General features: G+C 37.9%; 1 protein-coding gene across 1 annotated transcript in view; it reads left to right on the top strand.

The window, feature by feature from the left end:
* Positions 1–22,963, top strand: part of cdkal1 (CDK5 regulatory subunit associated protein 1-like 1) — a 238,596-nt gene that overhangs the window by 122,199 nt on the left and 93,434 nt on the right. Inside the window, exon 9 of the mRNA XM_040118310.1 lies at positions 14,702–14,868. Coding sequence (XP_039974244.1) covers positions 14,702–14,868 — 167 coding nt within the window. The remainder of the gene's footprint in view (positions 1–14,701; positions 14,869–22,963) is intronic.

Genomic DNA, 22,963 nt, shown 5'->3' with positions numbered 1-22,963 from the left:
TTGTGTATATTATGTCTTCAGTGTTATTAAATGGCATTTTCATGCAAAAAATGCAATCAAGTAAGTTGGTAGGGAGCTGATATTATCAACCAAACCAAGCAGGTGTAGGGTTTACTACATGTGCTATTCTGCATCCTGGATTTATTTTTCTTCAGGTGGAGAAGAGAATTGTTTTACAATATATAAGATGAGGATGTAGACCTCTTTTTTTCAGTTAGAAAGTAAAAATTTGAGATTTAATTAATGGTTTAAATATCAACACTAACGTGAAAATAAAATGCTTACTGAATGTTATTTGTTATTTGCTGATCCACAACACATAAATACAATAATTCTTTTTTCTCTTTTCACTTCTAGTATCTGTAAGCATTCTGAGTGCCTAGTTTACCGTGAACTTCAGTGAGCAGTGTCCAGTGCAGCAGGAAAAAAAAACAACGTTTTGATGCATAGAAATGTTACATCTGGGAGAAATTCAGTTTATACTGATCAACTCCTGTTCGAAGATTTTTTCTGTGAAGAACAAGCTGGTTTAAGAACCGGTCTTCAGAGTACATCATACTCAGATCTGGCCTCGGTTTTTTGACGCTAAGCCTCAGTATAAATGAATGGAATTGGTCTGAGAGGGGTGAATCAATTTAAGAAGTTGATGGTTTCTACAGCACAAGTTTGGGCTGAGCAGACAGCACAGCTCAAAGGTTTTTACCTTTGATGCATATTAATATGGGAAGTTCACAGCATGAGTGCATAGCCAAACCATCCGTAGGTACCATATGCCAGCATGCACAAAAGAAAGGTTCAGTAATGGGTCATTCAGTGACTTAATAAATTGGATTGTTATGTGCTAAAAAAAAACTTAAGTAAATGTCATTTTTATGTTTGTTTACTTACTTCGTTTGCACAGACCAGCCATCTTACATTATATCTGTTGAAGCTTGTGCTGTCTCATTTTTTATTGTCTTAGAAACTTCAAAGGTTCTTTATCAACATCTGTAGTAGTTGAGGTAAAGCTATATCTTGGGTTTTTTATGCCTTAATATCATAACTTTAGAATATTAGTCTGCTGTGCCGTTGAATGCGAACTATGGCATATGGCGTATGATATGTAGTGGAAAGTGTTGTACAGGAATAGGAATTTAAAGCAGTTTTCACATGACAATACACTGACAGAATGGACAAGAATGACAGATAAGACACTTCACAGATGAACCAACAGCAGAGAGATAATGAAACTGAAAAATACAGGGCCAGAAAAGAGCAAATGGCTGCAGTACATGACAGAAAGATAAAAGTCAGAAGAAGAGAAGAGAATAAGAAAAGTGTGTGAAAGAGAAAAATCAGAAATATTCAACTGAAGTTTAGTGAGAACGAAAATAATAAGGGGAGGAGGAAAAATAAGAGATTTGGAACAAAAATTAATACAGATATAAAAGAAGACATGAAAAAAAGTGGCGGTGTGACACATACGCGCACACACATACACAAACACACACACACACACACACACACACACACACACACACACACACACACACACACACACACACACACACACACACACACACACCACAAACAAACATACACACACTTACTTTCTTATGTTTACTGTGTGCTGTGTTTCAAATGATTTGGCCATATCAATGAAACACGATTGCAGACTGGTTATAAAGAAAAAAAAACGCGAACACACACACAAACTTACTTCCACAGTTGGATACATGTCTGTACATGTTTGATGCATGTCAGGACTAGTCCTCAACCTGTGTCCCTCAGTCTACCTCTCTCCGTCTGCCTCTTGCTGTAGTGTGAAAAGTAGCTTCAGTGAGCCCTGCACTGTGACATTATTTTTCATTTAATGGCATATTGGGACAATAGCAGTTATTGATGTACAGCTTTTTTTCTCTAAGGGTTTTTTTCTTCACCAAGGGGATGTAACTTTATACTTTTTAGAAGACTGTATTTCTTGTACATAAAGCCGAGGAAACATCGATAATTTAACACATTTTTTAGTTCAACTTGCATTAACAGAGTTAACGGCTAAAATTAAAACTAAGTGTGCTTATCTCGATAGTCATAATGGCTCACACTCACCCTCATGTGCACACTTACCGTCATGTGCATACTTGCACTCACACAGGCCAAAAAGCATCTTCATTCATCTGTAAGAGGATATTCTCGTCCATCACTCACAGAAGCTGTTTTTTCATCAGCGCGTTTCTTGAAGTCACAGGGCCTGAGGTGGCCATAGAGGATGTGAGGATGATGGTGTGTTCATGTTTAGGTATCTAAGAGTGACTAACATTCCACTTAATGTGACTTACTTTGATGTGTGTATGTTCGCAGCTGAGATAAATCAACCATTGTTAACGCCGCTTTCATAAGACCTCAGAGCTTTGTCTCTTGCACTTTACTCTTTTATTCACTTCTTTACAAATGTGGATTGAAGGCATGCAGAGTCCCTAGTGTCATAGAGTTTGTCAAATTGGCGTTGTTATGTGCCGTGGGAGAGGATTTAAAAGAGTTGAGAAGAGGAAGGTAGTGAGAGGGAAGATGGGCAGTTTAGGATCAGTAGCCCTGCATGTAGTTTATCTGTTCCTCAGCTTGTTAACTTAGTAAACAAACCACGGCCATTAGTCTAAAGCTTTAATACAGAAACCGTCCCATATTTTTACTTAAAAATACTAACATTTACATAATAAGATCATGTTTGCAGATCCACTGACTAAATTAAAACACACACACACACACACACACACACACACACACACACACACACACACACACACACACACACACGTTATTCAATTTGCAAATTTCCACAATCATACACATGCAGGGTGTGTTTAGAGTTAGTCCAGGTTTGCTACAGTGACTAATTCCACACACACACACACACACACACACACACACACACACACACACACACACACACGCACACACACCACACACACGCACGGGCTAAGTGAATTAACAAACACAAATATGATGCCTGCTGGTGGGTTATGAATATATTAGCATAAATACTGACCAGACGTATTATTATTTATCAAATTAGTGCCTGCACAAGCACGTAGGCACATATACACAAGAAATTAGGTCAACAGCCTTGAATTAGACAGAGTTAAACCTTATTATGTCTGATTAATAACACAGCTGTAGTAGTGTATATGTGTGTGAGTGGTTGTGAATCTTGTGTGTCTGAAGCATATTTGTGAGAATATTTGAATATTTGTGATCATGCATTTTAGCGCAAGCGCGCGTGTGTGTGTCTGTGTCCGTGTCCGTGTGTGTCCGTGTGTGTGCGTGTGTGCCCGTGTGTGTGTCCAGTGCCTTGACTTCTTTGACAGCTGATATTAACAATTACACCTCAAGGATTTTTTAATAGGAACTCATTTCCATATGTAATGTCAGGGTTTAAAACGTGTGTGTGTAAAGCTGCACGTGTGTGTGTGTGTGTATTGGTGTGTGTGTCCGTCCGTGTGCGCCTAATGCCCTTAGTGCCTTGCAGTTCTTGAGGTCTCTGAAGCATACAGAAATGGGATCTGGCCCCCTATAGCTTCCTTTGACACTGTCACCCCTCTCTCCCCCCTCACGCTCTCTGTGTCTCAGCCTCCCTCTCTGCTAATCCAAGCACCCCATCAACCATTTGTCCTCCCCTCGGCTTCACCTCATGTGCTTTTAATGACGTACAGTACAAGTTCATTATCTTGATAGACTGACATTGGGTTAAATCTCGAGACAGTATGGATAATCCCCGTTTGATAGATAACTCCTGCATCATACCATGATACAATTCACAGTAACATGCTGAAAGATTTTCTTTTTCTTCAAACATTTCAATTAGTGCTGAAAAGATCTGATTAATCAGTAGATCGACAGGTGACAATTTTGATAATTAGTTCAACTTTTAAGTCATTTATCAAAAATGCCAAACATGTGCAGATGACAGGTTTTCAAATGTGCCGATTTGCTCGATATTCTCTTTCAACTCAGCGACAGTTGTCTTTGGATCACATTAACATACAATTTATCAACAGATAAATTTGTCCTATTGTGAACGCTGCATCTTTTACTTCACTTTCCTGTTTAATTGCATTTGTTGCTTGTTCAGTGACACTAATGAGAGCGTTTCTTCATTAGAGCAGATAACAAGGCCTGTTGATTACTTACAAAATCACTAATAACATTAGTCTCACTCCTGAAAAAAATTCCTCTTACACTATCTCTCGCATTTATTATCTCCTGTTTATTAGTCGTTATCTGTCCTCATTCTATACATTTCATCTGTCTTTTGGGATGCTGTTCTGTAATTGCTGACTCATACTATCGTAATAGGCCTATAGAGTTACCTTCTGCGCATACATTCAAATCTAAATAAACCTGAGTTGGTGAACCAGCATATCACCCAGTCATATTTCTACCATTTATCCAACCATCCAATTTCTAGACCTTTTAGTCCTGTTCAGGACGGCAGGAGCCGGTCAGATCAAGATGTGGATAGGCTGCCAGTCTATCACAGGGTTAACACATGTAGGGCAAACGGAGAAACCCATGCTTACTGTGAATCGGCACTACTAACCACTGGGCCTCATTGCCTGTATAGTTCTTAGCAAACCATGATAATGGCTGTGCAACTTTTGCATATTTGCCACTGCTACAAATATGTGGTAAAATGGTAAGAAGTGGTATGCTTAGAATTCTGACGAGGAAAACAATTCTATGTGGACCTGTCATTTTCAGTGTCTGTGATATATTTGTTAGTTTTACTATCGATCACTTTGTATTTGCAGCTTTCTCTGTTAACCTATGCTTTTTTGTTTTCATTTATACAATTACTATACCTGCTTAGTTATTGATGGAAATTGAGAATTGGTTCATGTTTAAAAGTGGGTAAAAATGGTCTAACTCCTACACTATTTTTATTCCTCTACATTGAAATCCGTGATTTAACCCTCAGAGGCGCACCCCCTGAATTTCTTATGTTATGTTGGACTTGAGTCACGGCAGAAAAGGAAAATATGTTTGAACCATTTTACCTTCACATGAGTGCAAAATTAAATATTGCCCTAGCTAGAACAAGTGAAATTTGTAACTATACTTCAAACAATGTTTATTTCCCATGAAAAGGAATTATTAAATAAAAATGGATGTTTTGCAAACATCTTATATATACAGTAGCATGAAAAAGTTTGGGCACCTCTGTTCAAAATTTCTGTTTCTGTGAGTAGTTAAGTGGGTAAGATGAATAAGATAAGATTTACTGATCTCCAAAAGGCATGGAGTTCAAGGTGAAATATTCTTTTCAATATTTTAAGCCAGATTAGTGTATTATTTTTGTTTTGTACAAATTTAGAGTGAAAAAAGGAGAGGATCACCATACAAAATTTAGGGCATGGGATAATGATCCTAAGCACACCTTAAAATCCACAATGGACATACCCAAAAGGTGGCATGGCCCTCACAGTCCCCCGACCTAAACATCATCAAAGATCTGTGGATAGACCTCAAAAGAGCACTGAGACTGCCCAAAAATCTCACAGAACTAGAAGCATTTTGCAAGAAAGAATGGGTGAAAATCCCTCAAACAAGAACTGGAAGACTCTTAGCTGCTAGTAAAAGCGTTTACAAGCTGTGATACTTACCAAATAGGGTGTAACTGAGTAGTAACCCTGCAGGGTGCCCAAACTTTTGTTTTGGGCTTTTTTTAATTTGCTGTTGTTTTGAAACTGTAAAAGATGGAAATTTAAAAAAAAAAAAAAACTTGCTTAAAATATTAAAGAAATGTTTCATCTTTAAGTTCATGTCTTTTTTCACAGTAAAAGAAATTTTGAGCAGGGGTGCCCATAATTTTTTATGCCACTGTATCCTCATCTAACATATCTTTCACAATGTTAGTCAGACTCTTTAGTAAAATTTAGGTTTTTAGGTTTTGTTCTTATGTTATTTGAATCTTTGTGCTTTGGTAATTATGCTGTAATGTTTTCTATCTTGCTTCAGGCAAGAAAAATATATTAACACTTTGAAACCTGCTGGTTCCAGTGGAACAGTTTAACATCAACAAAAATATCAAATCATCCATCCCCTCCCCTCCTCATCCTTTCCCATAGTTGTCTGTCTGTAACTCTAGTGAGTTCACAGGAAGTTACCACTGGCTTGCAACGCAATGGGCAGTTAAAGGGCTGTTTGGGTCCCTGTAGATCCCCTTTTCTTGTATATGAGCAGTCCATCTGCTTTGGAAGCCTCACAAGACAACACACGCGCACACACACACACAAACACAAGAAAAGATGAAAGCGGGGATATAACTTCTTTTATCATCATCGTATCATCTTATCTCTTCCCCCAATTACTCCCTATATATTCATATACACACAAGCCCACAAACACACATATATTTATACATACTTTGCACATGCACACACGGTACTTAGAGCCCCTCTGTCAATTACTTTTGGATATCTCCATACAATATGTCTGACCCATATACTGTATGCTATGGCATTTTTTTCCCTGATGTACCACATACACAATGCAAGTGCACATAGTTACACACACACATACAAGCTTTGATGTATCCAGACATTCTATCTCATTCACAGGCATTCACAGAGGGTCATGCCTGTAGTTCAGAAACTATGTGAAAGTAGGTTAAAACTGACATGTTGTTGTTTAAAGGATTGTGTAAGCTGCTCATTAAAGCCATGGATATGCATGTACTGTACAGCCACGTGTGCATGTACACATACACATACATGTGCAAAATGTACACAATGATATGCATGCACACATGCATGTATTTAGTGTGAACATGCCTGAGAGAGAATATTTGCATATACAAGTGTGTGCGTTGGGTTAATCCTTGATGATGATGCTACCTGCCAAGACGCCCACGCACCACATCAGCAGTTGTTGCTCTAAATTAAGCTGCTTAATTACTGAAATTAAACTCTGTGTGTGGTGTTTGTGTGTGAGAATGTGTGTGGCAGGGATTGAAGGAAGGCTTGTGTCTGTGTGTCTGTGGTTATTAACTTGTAGCTGCCTGTGTGTGTGAATATGTTTATTCCCACATGCCTGTGAATCAAAGATTAGCAAAGTTTAAGAATTTTTTAAAGAATTTAAATACAAACCTAAAGAAAAATTCTACGAAAAGAATTTCTTTATATTGGATAAGCTGTCATTACTCTTTCATGTCAGCTGATGTCAGTCATATGTCATACTGGGGTGAATAGTATTAACAGAATGAAAAGTACAGCAGTATGAACTATGTTATAGTTAAACTCCATCATTTCAGTTAACCTTTAGATGGAAATTGTTGTAAATGTAGCAACATTTGTTTTCACCGGGTTAATCATATGGAAACCTGTATCAAAAAGGCCAAACACTGTGGGAAATAATAAGTATCAAATGAATTGAATTAATTCAACATAGCAATCTCATAAGTTGAGCTTGCTATGTTGGAATTTAAAATTTAAAGACAGTATTTTTATGGTGTGTATATTACTCAAAATTTTAAATGTTTTGTGTAAAAAAGAGAAAAAAAATAGAAGAAGCACGAGCAGATGCAGTTAGGGGTCATGTGATGTAGGCAATGACAAATTATTAATTTCTATGTTAATAAAATTACTATAGTAATTTCCTTTAACATGTACTGTAATCCTTTCTTGACCCAACTTTGAGGCAGGCCTCACTACACACAGTCCTTCACTTTTGGCTCTCTCCCTCCAAATTCATCATTTTATTTCTCAAGTTGCTTTTGTTGACATCTGCCCCAGAATTGTCTAGTGGTGGGTGGGGAAGTTTACTGTGGAGGCAGACAGCCAGAGGGGATTGGCTAATGGGGGAGAACAGGGGAGGGACTAATGTGACTAAAGGTCAGACAGGCCTTCCAGTCAGTGGTACCGTAAAAAGTGTTGGCAAGGTTATAGATGGGGTGGGTGTCTGTGTGTGTGTGTGTCTGTGTGTGTGCGCGTGTGTGCCTGTGTGTGTACGCTCCAAGTGGTGAAGACCTATTAATATGAGACTATGTTTATAACGTGCATTATTTATGCGGTAATGTTATATAGATCTTTATACGGGGTTCTCACTTCCTCTCTCTCTCTCTCTCTCTTGGTCTTTCTCCATGTGAATTACTGGGCACGCACAGACTGAATGTACGCTAGTAGGGACACATCGATCCATGTACTGTCAACACTCATCTCTCTCTGTGGGGGGTGGATGTGTGTTCGTGCATATTTATATTCTGCCTAATTATCGGTCTCCATGGGAACCAACAAAACAAGAGAATTGAGAGCGGTCAAACCAAGGGTAGAGTTCACAAACTTGTTATCGGTTCACAAACCGGCACTTGTGATGTGTGTCATTTTCTCCTCTTAATTCACTCGTTCTCCTGCCCTTCACTTGATAGCTTGCAAAATAGAATTTCTACTACTGGATTTATATTGTTAATGTAATGCGTGGAAGTATGTATATCTTATGCATCGCATTGATACCAGTGTTCCAGCTCTGTTTAAAACAGATTTTTCTCCACTGTAAACAAGGAAAAGTGCAACCCGATGTAGTAAATAACATTTTTCACTAGCAGAATATAAGGTGCATAGTTTTTGCCGGTTTTAGGGTAGTCAAATGAATGTATTAACAATATATGTACAAAAACACTAGGAATAACAGCATTAAAAGCAAATGCAGTACAAAGTATTTCATGAGATCTGTTAAGTCACTGAGTTAAAGAGCAAATATACTCAAAGGGATCTAAGCTGTTATTGCCATATATAAGGTCATGCACATCCTGATTGGCTGCATGGGTGGTAATGTTTCATAGATTAAAGATTATATGCATATAAGGATGATCCTATTATACTGCATTAAATCCTCATTTTGCATAATACAAAGCAACACATAGCTAAGCATGTTGTATACATTAAGCTGCCATGATGCATGAGGGGGCGTGTGAGTGTGTGCTTATATTTTAAGGTACATCCGCCCAAGCGCAGTAGACATATATCTAGACTATCTGGCTGTTACATTAAAGTGTATTAAAAATTCATTACCGGTAAATTTCAAAACAGTTTAAGCCGTTTGTTGAAATATAAAATACCAACAAAAACAAGTTCACTGGTTCCCTCTCACTCTCTCTTTCACACTCTTTCTGTTTCCATGTATTTATTATAGCATGCTTAGACATGTGTTGACTTGTGTTATGTAAAATAGGTTTTTAATGCATTTTAATAGGATCATCTTTTTTTTGCACCTAATCTATAATCTGTTAAACATTATAGCCTGTGGCAGCCAACCAAAATGTATATCATGCCAAAGAGATTAAGATAAGTAGGAATACTGAACCCATATATGTAGAGTAGGGATGGAAGGATAACTTATGTGTCTATTCATGTACTGAATCCACATACAATACAGACATAAACATACACTACATACACACAAAAACATATGGAGTGGTAAACAAGCACTTATGCATATAAATAGTAGTGAATTTTTGGGTACACGGTGGAGTTTTGTAAAGTCAGTCCTAAAAACATCTGTAAAAACATAGTGGAACCACTGCCCCTGTCTAAAAAATACTTAAAAAATGTTAAGAATGACTCCTCTCAATAAATAGATGAGGGGCAGAGTTTTTGTCACACACACGGCCTCAGAACATGCAGCCGCCAAAACAAACACATTAGACATGGCCAAGAGACTAATATGATCAAATGGGTTTACATTTCAGTATGTTGGTAATGAAAATGCTTGTTGTCACAAGGGCAATAAAAATTTGCTTGTAAAGGAGACAATGGTATAATTTGGTTGAGGACCTGTTAAGCAAACAGTTTATAAAAATGCACAGTGTTCAACACATCTCCCACAGTGTTTTTCATCTACTGCTGGTGACATCTTGATGTTTTATAGCCATATACACAGCGTCTGCTAGTCTAACAACATAATATGCTAGTCTAATAACATTGCTGTTGCTGATAAGAAATAATATTTTGTTGTATCGAACAATAAAGCAGTGTTGAAATGACACACACACACAAATGATGTAAAATATGGTGATATTGAAGGAATCAAAGCCAACATTTACCGACTAATAGAAACAAGCATGACATGAAATCATTGTGTGGTCATGTTGTGCTGCTTGTGTGTCTCATTTATGACTTAAATCATTTCAGCAGTGGCTTTTACTTAAGCTCCCAATCACCTGAATCAGTTGGTTCTGTAACACTTCTTCAAAGCAACCACTTCAAAGCCTTCATCTCTTTACTCCCCTTACTCTTCCCATCCAGTTATCTAGGGGCAGAGTGGGGACAAAAGGCCATAAGTAAACAGTATAATGACATATAGAGGTCTGCTAAAGTAAATGCTAGTCTGATTTTAAGTACAGCAGCTAATAGGAAGTGTTAGCCAGGAAAGAGTATAATTTTGGTGGTGATGAACGAATGAAAGCTAAAATATGTTTTTGCCAAAATCTATATTGTATTGCATTGAACATTGAATTGCATCTCAAAAGATAGACATTAATTTGAGTTTACCTTTGAAAGGGTTTGGTTTTAGCCCCCTGTATGACTGAATTCAGGTCTTTATATAGGCACATCTAAAAAATAAAAATTGGATGTCACTGGGTTGGTGCTGGGTTTGGTTTTTATTTAGTTTTTGATTTTATCTTTGCTTTTTTACTGTTTTCCTTATTGACTTGTGAACATTGGCACAGCAAAACATACATAAACAGACGCTGACCTGAATTCATTCTCATGCATAGAAACAGCAGATCAACAACACAACAGTCTTCAGTTCAGGTTATAGGGCTTTCTTATGAAAAGACACACACACACACACACACACACACACACACACACACACACACACACACACACACCCCCACCAAATGGTTGGTGTGATGATTTCTTTTAATATGCGTATGGCATTTTTCAGGCATGCTGATGGTGTTATTCTTGGACCTTGTTTCCCTTTGTGCGTGCTCTCTCTCTTTTTCACCTATGTATCTATGATCCCACCCCTGAGGGCTCCAACCCCAAACAAGGCAGGCTCTTTTTTTATTTTAATATCTTCCTCTCTTGTAATTTTATTCACTCTTCCCTGTGCTGTCTTTGCACTGCTGGGTCAGAGTTAAGTGAATGTTAATAGCTTTCAGGAAAAGTACCCTGCTCCCCACCCTTGTTTATAACTGTTCTGACATCAGACTACATCACAAAGTGACGTGGAAAAGAAAAGGTTAGGTTGAAGGTTAGTAATATAACACACACAGGTCAAAGCGAATGGAAACTTGTCGGTCCTGATTTTATTTTTATAAGAGATACAGCGTTTTTTGGTCAGTGACAGTAACAATAACAAAATTGTTATTGTTAATATTACCATAATGTCTTGCTTGCTCAGGGGTACTTAAGCAGGGCACATACTCTCAATTTACCAGACCACGCAGAATTAAAACTTTTCACAGTCTGCAAATAATAGATTGTCATAATACGGTGTCTCCTTCACTATTTGGCCTACTCTGTTGGTTTTGAAGGCCTTCATTCTCACATATTATTACAAATGTAAAGGCAGTATTAAAATTAAAAGTAAAATTAATTACCTGTACATTATCAGATTTACAAATATCTCTCTGAAACATACTCCTTTGCTGATGACTTTTTTTTAGTAATCTTGACATGACTGATACATAGACACATTACAGATTTAGCGATCTACACCACCGCAACCCCTCTCTCCACTGTGCACATACCAAAACCAGAGGAAGCAGCTGTGCAGTTTCTATCAGAACAGATAGAGAAGGGAGAACAAGCTAACATTTCCTGATGAAAAGGCCACCATCTCTGTGTCTTTGGCCAACAATAACACCATTGGCACATTTAATACAAAAGAGACTGTGAAGCAAGCCAAAGGGGCAAATTATGGGGCAGGTTATTGAGTTTAGAAATCTATGTTTGACAGTGGCCTTGAGTAAACACCTGAGATTTTTCCAAAGCATCGCCCTGTTCAACACATCATTAACACAGGAATCACAAGAGCCATTTGATAGCAGACAATACACAAGGTTACTATCTTGGCAGCTTTATCTGAATAGCATCACAGGAATGTTGTTTTGGAAGGAACCAATTTAGCTCCTAGGCCAATTTAATGCAGGCTTGGCCTTGTATTAAGATATCACTTGGCCAGTATTATTGTGCGACAAAGCTCAGACGTTGAAAATTAGGCCGCTGGTGTGATGGGTGTAGGAATATATCCACTCCGGGGATGCAGATGATACGGGCAAGAGTTAGACCTTGGCAGAGGGATTGGTGTAATTGAGCCCAAACAAGATGGAATTTGCTTGGAATGTGCTGTCACCGCCTTCCTTCGGGCTAAAGACTGAAAAATGTGCCACATATGATGGGGAAAAATACATCAGCAAATCAGCGATGTCATTAATGTTGCTAAACAGAGAGAATCATTCATTCCCAATCAATGGTTGCTGATGAGAGCATGTCTCTCCATAGTGCTTGACCTCCAGTTAAGGTCTCCAGTGGCCAACATTAGATGGGTAGCACTTCTCTGTATCTTTGAAGGTAGTCATTGCATTGACAGAGCCTATGTTCTAAGTAGAATAAATTGAATGAGTTAATAAATGATAAAGGACATTTAATAAACTAGGCTATCATTGAGTATTGGACCAAGGTGAAATGAATTGCATACTGAAGCAAATGAACATCATACCTTGATTGCATTCTTGTATAGTGTGTGTTTTCCTTTAGATCTGATCACATGCGTTTGATGGATGTTTTTGACATGGCTAGCTCTAGAAATCATTAGTGCATCTTAATGTCAACGATGATGAGCCTTGGAAACTCTTTCACTCTGGACAATTATTCTGTCATCATCTTTAATCTGTATGACACGCACACAGTTTCTGTCTCTCTTTCTCTTACACACACACACACAAACAGTCCAATTAGCTAAACATCATCTTTACTCTCTGAATGACCACATACATCTTTCTGTCTGTCTCTGCACAGCTAATGATAATGATGGCTGTGTGGTTTTGTGTGTGTGGGTGTATGTGTATACTTGAGTGTGTGCTCTTGGAAGTGCAAATGTATTTTGGTATGATATGATATTTCTTAACCCGTACCTTAAGTAGACACTCACCATTCCTAGAGCTACATCCAAATGGCCGTTAGATCATTAATCTCTAGCAGTCAGCATTACTGTAATTTTGCATGAAGGCAGTAGATCGTCCCCTCTTGCTATATATGACCTTCACATTCATAGAATGCATGTTTATAAGGTGGGTGTTTTTAATACCTGTCAGTGACTGTCATAAGCTGCGCTCTACCAAAGCATCGGAGCATTTAGGCAATGACAACAAGAGTTGGCTAAAGGTGCTGAAATAATAATTTTTGAGAGAAGCTTGAGCCTTGCAAATATGGCAAAAGCTGCTGTCATGATGAATGTTTCCATATTGATACATTTATGATATATAATTTGATAATGCTATTTTAGCGGGTAACGAGTGTTCTGGCAATAGACAAAAGACATCTGTGTCTATTATGATTTAAGCATGTTTATTTTGGGGAGAAAAGCTAATTATGAAAAAAGGTGAAGTTGTTAAAATTATCAATAAACCAATCTAAATATTGTTTTACTATATAATAAAAAAACATATTGTTATATATTGAATATTGTTTTATATATAAAATAATAAATAAAACAATAATATAAAAATCATAAATAAAATAATACAACAGGAGAGAGAACTCTGGCTCAGGCAGTTTAGATGGGATGAGATAAAAGCATGGATAATTTTAACCAAGTCAATATAGGATGAAATAGACCTTATTTTCTAAGTATGAACTTACAAACTAAAAAATGCGCAGGTCACTGTAATTGTTCTCAGTAGAGCGCAGATCTCTACCAAGGCCAATGTCAAACTACATACACCAGACTTCAGAGGAAAAAAAATCAAATTCATATCAAATGATCTGAATCTGTCCCAAAATTTGATGGGTTCTTCAGCTGGCCCATGACTTATCCCTTCACCAGGCTCGGTGCAAATCTGACAAACAAACAAATAGACATGGGTTATTACATAACTTCCTTGGCAGAGGTAAAAAGTATAAAGATGGAAAGTTAGAATAACCCTGTTAATGTGACCATCAGAATAATGGTGTGAATCAAATAGCTCCCCTAAATTTCAGTCTACAGGCTTTGCATTCAGAACCTGTATTAGGTCAGGTTTGTGTGAATCCAGTTAATGGAATGTAATTGTGAGACTCCCTTACGTGTAACAGTAGCTGTAAATAATGTCCTCTTGGGTATTGAAGGGTGTATATAATAGTTACACTATATATACAATAAGATATCCTGTATCCTTGCATGTGCGAACTATCGCCCATGGACTATATACTGTGCAGTTTGGTTTTGAAAAGCATACTGTATGGGTAATCTTGAAAAAAACAAACTGATAATCGGTAGCAACACTGTTAAGTCATATCAACTGACAGAATTGATTTGCAAAACTGCATTGTATTAACACAAAAATAATGTAGATTATCACTCTGCAATGTTGAAACAAAAATAACCTACACGAGTTATTAAGCTTGTTTTATCTTTGTTTTTGTTTTTTGTTTTGTGTGTGTGTGTGTGTGTGTGTGTGTGTGTGTGTGTGTGTGTGTGTGTGTGTTCGCGTGTGCGTTTGTGTCACTTTATCCAGAGGGAGTGTGTGAGATCTGGTTGACCAGTGAAGACACAGGAGCTTATGGTAGAGACATAGGGACAGACCTTCCCACATTGCTATGGAGATTGGTGGAGGAGATTCCTGAAGGAGCCATGCTGAGGCTGGGTATGACCAACCCACCATATATCCTGGAACACTTAGAGGTATGGACAGTATATGTTCACAAATACACACACGTGCCACCAATTTCACTCAGAAGTACCATCAAAGATAATAATACATCAGTGATTAGTAAAATTTAAAATACTTCGGTACCCAAGAGGTTTTCCTTTTCGATGTTGTGTTTTTGCCCGTATAGTCTCCTGTGCTTTCCCTTTCTCTGAACAAATAAAAACAAATAAAATTGCTTTGCCTAGATTTAATAAACTAAATGCCTTTCTGTTTTGCTTACCAAGCAGTTAAGCAGCAGCTCTCATACTCCATTCATTAGTGCAGTTCATTCTCTTCTTTCCCTAATGAGTCAATTAAGGACTATTGTGTCCTCTTTAGCAACCCCATTTTATCAGTCATTATTGTGTTCCCTAATGGAACAATGGACATTGTTATGCCTTCTCTCTCTCTCTCTCTCCTCTGTTTTTGCATGTCTGCCCCTGTCTGTCAGACATGCGTATTCTATCATTTAAATCTCTCGTTTTTTTTGTTTTTTTTTAAATTCTTTTATTTCTGGAATTGTTAAACTAACAAAATAGTATAATGTTATCCCCATTTCCCACCACCCATCGACAATAGGCATATCTGGCCCCTGCTTTCAGACAATAAATCAACTTGGAGAGAGATAAATTGCCTTAATTTTTCCAAATTATGTGGACGAATAAAATAGAAAGTCTAAGAAACATTAACAGGTTTCAGTTTTGTGATCAGTCTGGTCAGTCAAAATCAGCAAAATCCAGACAGTGGGCTACAACTAGTATCAAGAAAAGGGGTTTCTCCATGCAGTTACACCATTTGTGTCACTGTGAATGTTGGGAAATTGCTCTGTTTATTAGGGGCTATGTGTGTATGAGAAAGGGAATTCAGTGTTTTAAGAACACCTAGTGGCACGTCAACCTCTACAATGACCTGATTTTCCAGGAAGTCAAAGACTTTAATATACCCACAGGTTATACCAGTGAAGAAAAACAATGCTTAAACAATTAGACTAAAATGTTAAAATCGATGAAGGCTAAAAAAAATTTTAAAAAATCAGTCATTATTTCTTATTCCACAATAAACAAAATAGAGATTACTGCCAGTGGGGTATGCGTCTGACCTTAATAAACTACAATTTTACAATCTCTCCGCATTGAATTAACTTCTTCCTACATGTACTGGATATTTTCAAGAGTAATAATCAAACTCTGAAGCCTATGTTGCTCCAAATTCAATTTTTTTTATCCTTGCACAAAATGAGTGTCATATATTTCAAATACTTGATACCAACACATCGAGGGAGCGGATAGACAGAGTGAAATTGTTATTTTGCAATTATATTATGTAATTCTGTGGTTTAGCAGGTATGTGTTTGGATTTACACCGTGGAGTATATGTGAATAAGCGAGTCATAGGAATAAGCCCAATGCAGGTTGTGCGTCCTTCAGTAGACCTGCATCGTCTAGTATGTGCATCAGCTGTATGAAAAGTAGTGGCTACATACATGTATTTATGTATGTAGCTGTTTTGTCTCTGGTGTAGTCAGTTAGAAAAGTTGAACAACTGTAAAATCATGACATGGCTGAAAAGCCCAATACCCAATTGTTGCCACCTACCTCATTAATGAGGCTGTTTATTACTTTTGTACAACTGAGGTGGCAACTTAAGAAGATAAGGGAGGGAGGAACACTACAAGCAAAGTACAGTTGGACAGACAGATTTTAGGTTAAAGGTCATCATTTTTAACCACATATTACCTTTAGTTTTGGTTGCATTCCCTGTCTCATTCTCATCCCTCAGGAAATTCATTTGGAAGTATAGAGCAGAGAAAGGGAGGACATGGAAGGCTGAAGTAGGGTAATGATAACCTAGAAAAGTAAAATGAAACAAAACTTTTTAGTAAAAAAAGGGAAGTGAAGTTCACAACAGATATACTTTTGAATCAATCAAGGAAGATTGGAGATCATAGATGAATGAAATGAGGGCAGAAATGAGGAAAAAATGGGGATGAAGGCCCGGGGATAGAGATGAGGGGTAAAAAGGAGTGAGAAAAGTGCTGTGGGAAGCAGCAGTGGAGGCTGTAATTAACCAGGGGTTAATGGAGGTGGCTAATTGTCCCCCACATGTATAGGTAGGCTTTCTGCTTGGCTACATTACAATTAAAAAACCACCCTCCTAATGATAGGGAATAACAATTAACTGATAATTAGAAATATACTAGGACGACACACTAGCTTGGTCTGTGTGTGTGTCTGTTAAGAATCATTTCATATGCTACTGGCCCTTTTATTGTTAATGGCCATGCATTGAATTGAATTATATCTTTTTTGCTTTAATTCCTCAGCCAATTAACCTACATAAAGAAAGATAAGAGTGCTCTTCTTTAACTTATCATTGTCTTTCGTTGCTCCTGTCCCCCATTTACCCTTTCTCCTCTTCCCTGCAAGCCCCTCTTCACATCTTCCTTCTTCTCCTTCCCACTTTCCCTCTTCTTTCTTGTCCGACTTTCAATATATTGACAATTATTGTGAGCCCAACACCTAACAGAAAAAGTTGCCAGAAAAAAATACTTTTGTTTAGCTGTTCTCCCTCTGATCCTTATTTTTTTAACCTCCCTTTCTCTTTCCAGTTCTTTTCCTGTAAATCTTCATCTTCTTCTTGTCACTGTTTTAATTAATCCCCCAACTTTAAAGCTTTGTTTTTTTTTCTCCTCCTGATTACGCTTCCTTCAGCTCTTCTTCTGTCTCTTTTTTTCCAGTTCTTCTCATGATGGTGGTAATCACTGTAATAAGAATGGTGTGATGATGATTAAGGCCAAATCTCTGAAGTAGATTTATCCTTCATCTTAAGTAAAGGTCAAATTATATCCTGCTGTCTTTTCTTTTGAATAACACCAGCGCTTATATAACAGCATCATGCCACATGGCTGTGATTGAAGCTGAAAAGGACAAGTAACCTCTCCACTTCGCCCTGAAAGATCTTCCTCCCTCACACATACTCACTCAGATCAGTGGTTTTGCTCTGTCTCCCTCTGTGACACAAGAACACTCAATTTCTTCCTATGTGCAGCCTGTTTTTCCTGACAGATGTAGACAGCTTCATAGCACCATTTGCTGATTGGGGCAGTTAAGGCCCAATCGCTTCTCATGGGCCACTTGTCTCTGACATTTTCGTTGATTGCATCTTGCCTTCAGTGGTTCCTTTTTGAGTAGTTGCATGTAAAAATGCCTCTTAACAATGCTGCTTCTTTGCTGACATTTTTTTCTCTTCGCACTTCATACTATACGTTTGAGCTCGGAATTTTGTCATCCGTCTGTCTATCTATCTATCTCTTCATCTGTATATCTGCCTGTTAAGCCTGTTAATAAATTAATAAGTGCTGTAGAAAGTGCAACGGTATAGGTCGTCTTGAATATATAAGGTGTGTGAGTGAACTCAGATATCTGTGCATGTGCTTGTGCGAGCCGTCGTGTGCAATTGAATCTAACATGCTAGCAGACTCAGTAAACGAGGTGTGAAAGTAGCCTCCTCATACGCAGCATGACATGAATGAAATAGCAGTTGTCCATTAAACATCCTCCTCAGAGCTCTTTCAGTTTTACCAGATACATCAGGTATGTTCACACTCTCAATAAGCTCTGTGAAAGGTGGTGTGATGACTATAACATTGCAAATAAGGAGTGATTTCACTTTGCATTATGCTCAGCTATTGTCACTCAAAAGAATTAATTCCAAAATAGGATTTTATAACTACAGTCAGAGAAACCAAATTGTACATCTATCTTTCTTTTTTGATAGTTGTTTTTCATCCAGCTACAAAGAACATATTTAAAGAAACTTAAAATGTGATTTTGCCAAAACATCAATTGTGAATTAGTGTTTTGCATCTCCTATGACAAAATGGATGCCCTAAAATTGAATCTACTAAAGGAAAAAATAAATAGATGTAAGAAAGAAACAGGTCACTGTAATTGTTCTCAAGCATCAGATGTTGTTGACCATTTGGCTGACTTTCTTTATTTATTATATATCATTTTTTGTTTTGAACTTTTCTTTTTATTTCACATTTGTTCTTTTAGTCATTTACATTGCAGAGACAGTGTAGGTGAGGTTTATGACTGTTCTCAGTTTCAACCAAACTGGGCCAGGGGAAGGTTGAAACCTCCAAATACCCATAACGAAGTGAAAGCTCCATCTTCTGAATTGGCTGATATTTTTCATACCCAGGACACAAGCGTTCACACACATGAATACACAGACACAGAAACACACCCGCACAGACTCCTCACCTTCACACTTAGATGTGCACACAAGCACAGCTGTATGGGCACACACTTAGACACATCCTCTCAGACCATTTTCATTTTAATGAAGCCTTTGGGAGCCTCTTCACATTAGAAGCCTAATGTGGCATTGTGTAAGGGACCCGACACCAAATGAATGCTCACAGTAAAGCTATTCTGATGTGCCTCTAAATTATGACTCCTGAACTCCTGACTTAATGCAGTGAATTATCTTTTCTGAATTACTGTGGTGAATTGTGAGTTTTGAAAGATGGAGATTTAAATGCCAGCTGCTCATTTTGAAATTGAGAATTCCAGCGGTGAACTTGGGTTTTGCATTTTGTTTTGGTTTAGTTTTTTTTGTTTGTTTGTTTTTCCTGGCTACTGAAGGCAAAAAGAATGAATTCAGCAATAATGACATGAATAAACTCAAATTATTTGCAGTTTGTTGCAGAATACATATTCATCCATATAGTGGTTTCATGCATTTTGGTTTGGGTGTATTTTTGGTTGCGTTGTCTCACTCAGTCATTATAATGAAGAAACAATAACGGAAATGCCAAAATGCTCATTGGTGTAATTTTTTCCCAGCTGACAACAGTCAGATGATACACACAGCACAATACAGCGCCTTGTTCAAATGCTATACATACATTTACTGTGCAGCACATCGGCACTGTGTGGGGTGCTGCAGGCCCGATATGCCCTCCAGGGAAAATCAGGTGCAGCCTGAAGTGTTTGGAATGTTTAGTACCATAGGGAGCTCAGTTTCGCTTTCGCCTGCTAAATACAGTTCCCACCGACTGTGTGTTTGTGTCTGTCATGGCACCACACAGGGACCTGACGTATTATCCTGGGAACAGCTTGTAGAATCATTTTCTCTGCAGACTCCCCTGGGTGAACCCTGTTAATACACTGTTATGTGTGGGCTTGTGTATATGTCTTGGAGTGTGTATGGATGCAGTTGGGTGCTACATATTCTGTGTTTGCTTAAGTAATTTCACTTGAACCAGACTATAACCCTTTCTGTCTGTGTTGGCGCTCTGGGGAATCCAGCTGTGTTTTTGTTTATTGTTACGTTGCAGTCACCAATCTGTCCTTATTCCATACTATATATGATTATGATAATGTATGTACCATCTACTAATATAATGCACTGCTATAGCAATTAGTTTAAGTTTTTATTTTTCATCTAGCTAATAGGAACTGATGCATGGCATACATTGATGTGAAGCGGCAACACAGCATTATCAAGAATTTCAAATTTGACACCACAAATAACAAGTAAAATATGTGTTTCCCAACGATTATGGCTCTAATCTTTTTCTTGCTATGAGTAGTTCCTCCACATCAAGGTTGTTGTTGCACTCTGAGACAATAGTGTCTGTCAACACCACACTCAAAAACTGAGAGAGATGTTTGCGACTCCATTGTGAATGTACTACACACTTAGAATAAGTACAAGAAACAGTTCTTCTGTCTTCCTGCCAGTATTGAGTGTATTGCCAGCAGGTGTTTTTTTTTCTTCTGAACATGTGGTGAAAAATTTCACCAACTTATTGCATATTGAGAAAGATGTTTTGCACAAGTCTCACAGTATTTCTATTATTTCTTAAATTCCACATTTTGTATTTTCTCTGTGGTGACAAAATAAGAGTTTGGATTCCCAAGCGCTGTCAAGCCATAGGCATACTACTATACTATTTTTTTCTTGCCCCAAACGCTGTCAATTGTTGGGAAAAATACAAGAGTTATTGTGGAAATTACATTAATGAATCCATATTTAGGATATGTGGTTATTTATTTTATAAAACACTAACACAGAATATTCCAAAGGAATTTACAGCACCAAGCTCGCAGTCAGAACACGGTTTTTGTCTTTGCGATGAAGGGGGAGGTAGTGTAAAAGTGTGAAAGGTTGTCGTCCCTCATTCAGGCTGCTTGGAGCCAAACCTTTTATCTGCTTCCTCTCTCTGTTTTCCATATATGTTCCTTTCAGTCCTATCTGATTTGAGGGGGTAGATATCAGATCCTTTGAGCTAAGCCAGTTATGTGTCTGGTTTATGTGTCTATCTGAGCTGATCAACCAAAGATGAAAGGATTGTGTGTCTGTTTGTGTGAATGAGAGAGAGAGGCCTGGTGGGGGAAAGGAGAAAGTGGCACCGAGAGTGAGAAACAACATTACACTCCTTTAAACACTGTCAAGACTGATAAACAACAGAACAAAAAAGAAAAACATAAATGAATAAAAACTAAACACTTGAACCAGTTCTTGATTGGTTATTTAAGCTCCTTGAATTTTACTTTGAGCTGGATAGTTCATCCACCCAGGTGCAAAGGAATTAAAGCGGCACTTTAATTTTTGCCACCGGGCATTGCTGAGCAATACCTTCCTCATCACAGCATCTTTTTCGGTTGAGACTCACTAAACTGTCTGTCAGCAGCAGTAACACATCGAAAAGGCTTCAACTCCACAGGGATCAGTTACAAGAGAGATTCATATCGGTGTGCTTTTTAATCATAGGAGGACGCGACGCACTCGCACAGACAGACGCACACAAATGATAAATGGCTTGTGTGAATGAAAAGTCCCCCCCTTGTAGATTAATCCCCAGTTTCCATCAGCCATGTCCTGCTACTCAAACTAGCATGCCATCTGTTGAGACCTCATCCCCCCGTGTAACACACATTCATGCACCGTATGCACGCACACACACACACACACACAGGATCTGTGGGCTAGATTGCAGTCAGTGGGGTAGTTATCATTGTCAGTGGATCTAATGAGGCTGGAGCGTAATATTAAACTCATTGTGTTTTGCATCAAAATGCATACCGTAACAAGTAACGCATACAGACATGGACGGAAACACACATACAGTCGGGCATACATATACAGTAACACATCGTAATCTTGAAAAATTTCACAACTTTGGTGGTCAGCAGCTTGTAAAGTGACTGCTCAATTCCAAAGGACTTGACAGAATTATTGTCAGTCAGCTTTACTGGTAGCTATTACACATGATTAATAAAGAATAGGGCACCAAATTACCAAACCAGGTCTATTCTGTGTATTGGGGTAAAATATAAAGTGTTATTAATGACAAGTGCAGATTTCCTTTCTTGAAGTGATCACTTTAGGGCCTCTAGAACAAAGTACCACAGATAAAAAGGTTGCACTTCAAATATTGCTGGAAAAGAGAAAAATACCACTGTTTTCCTCAAGTATCTATATGACAAAAACCACACAGAACATTACCACTTGAAGAACATTTCCCTCATAGTGAGGGATTTTTATTTTTTATCTTTCGTTGTCAGTTATCTGATTAACTGCTGACTAGGGAGGCCTGTGTACTTCAGATATTGTTCTTCACTGTTTTTACTTCCCTGTATTGCAATCCTGTGGTTGTGGACTCTAAAAGACTTCACACCAGAATTTAAAAGTATACCAAATAAAGCATCTACACTGAGAAAAGTGGAGCATAATTATCATAGGAGTAACTTGGAAGAATTTAGAAAATCCACATGGGCACATAATCCATCAATCCACAATTCAATCACCTTTGAAAATGATTTAGAAAACACATACACATAGATAAATGTTCCTTTACATGCTTTTCCTTTACTCTCTCTCTCTCTCTCTCTCTCTCTCACACACACACATATACACACGTAGCAGGCTGATTTCTTTCACCAATCAAGCTTCATTATCTGACCAAATTAATTATTTCTAATTTGGGGCTTCCAGTGGTCAACCCCCTGTGGTGCTGCAACTGAGCTGTGTGTGTGTGTGTGTGTGTGTGTGTGTGTGTGTGTGTGTGTGTGT

The sequence above is a fragment of the Xiphias gladius genome, chromosome 22 (assembly GCF_016859285.1).
Source record: "Xiphias gladius isolate SHS-SW01 ecotype Sanya breed wild chromosome 22, ASM1685928v1, whole genome shotgun sequence".
Lineage (NCBI taxonomy): Eukaryota > Metazoa > Chordata > Actinopteri > Istiophoriformes > Xiphiidae > Xiphias > Xiphias gladius.
Note: the sequence above shows the minus strand (reverse complement) of the source record. Positions and strands in the feature narration are given on the sequence as shown.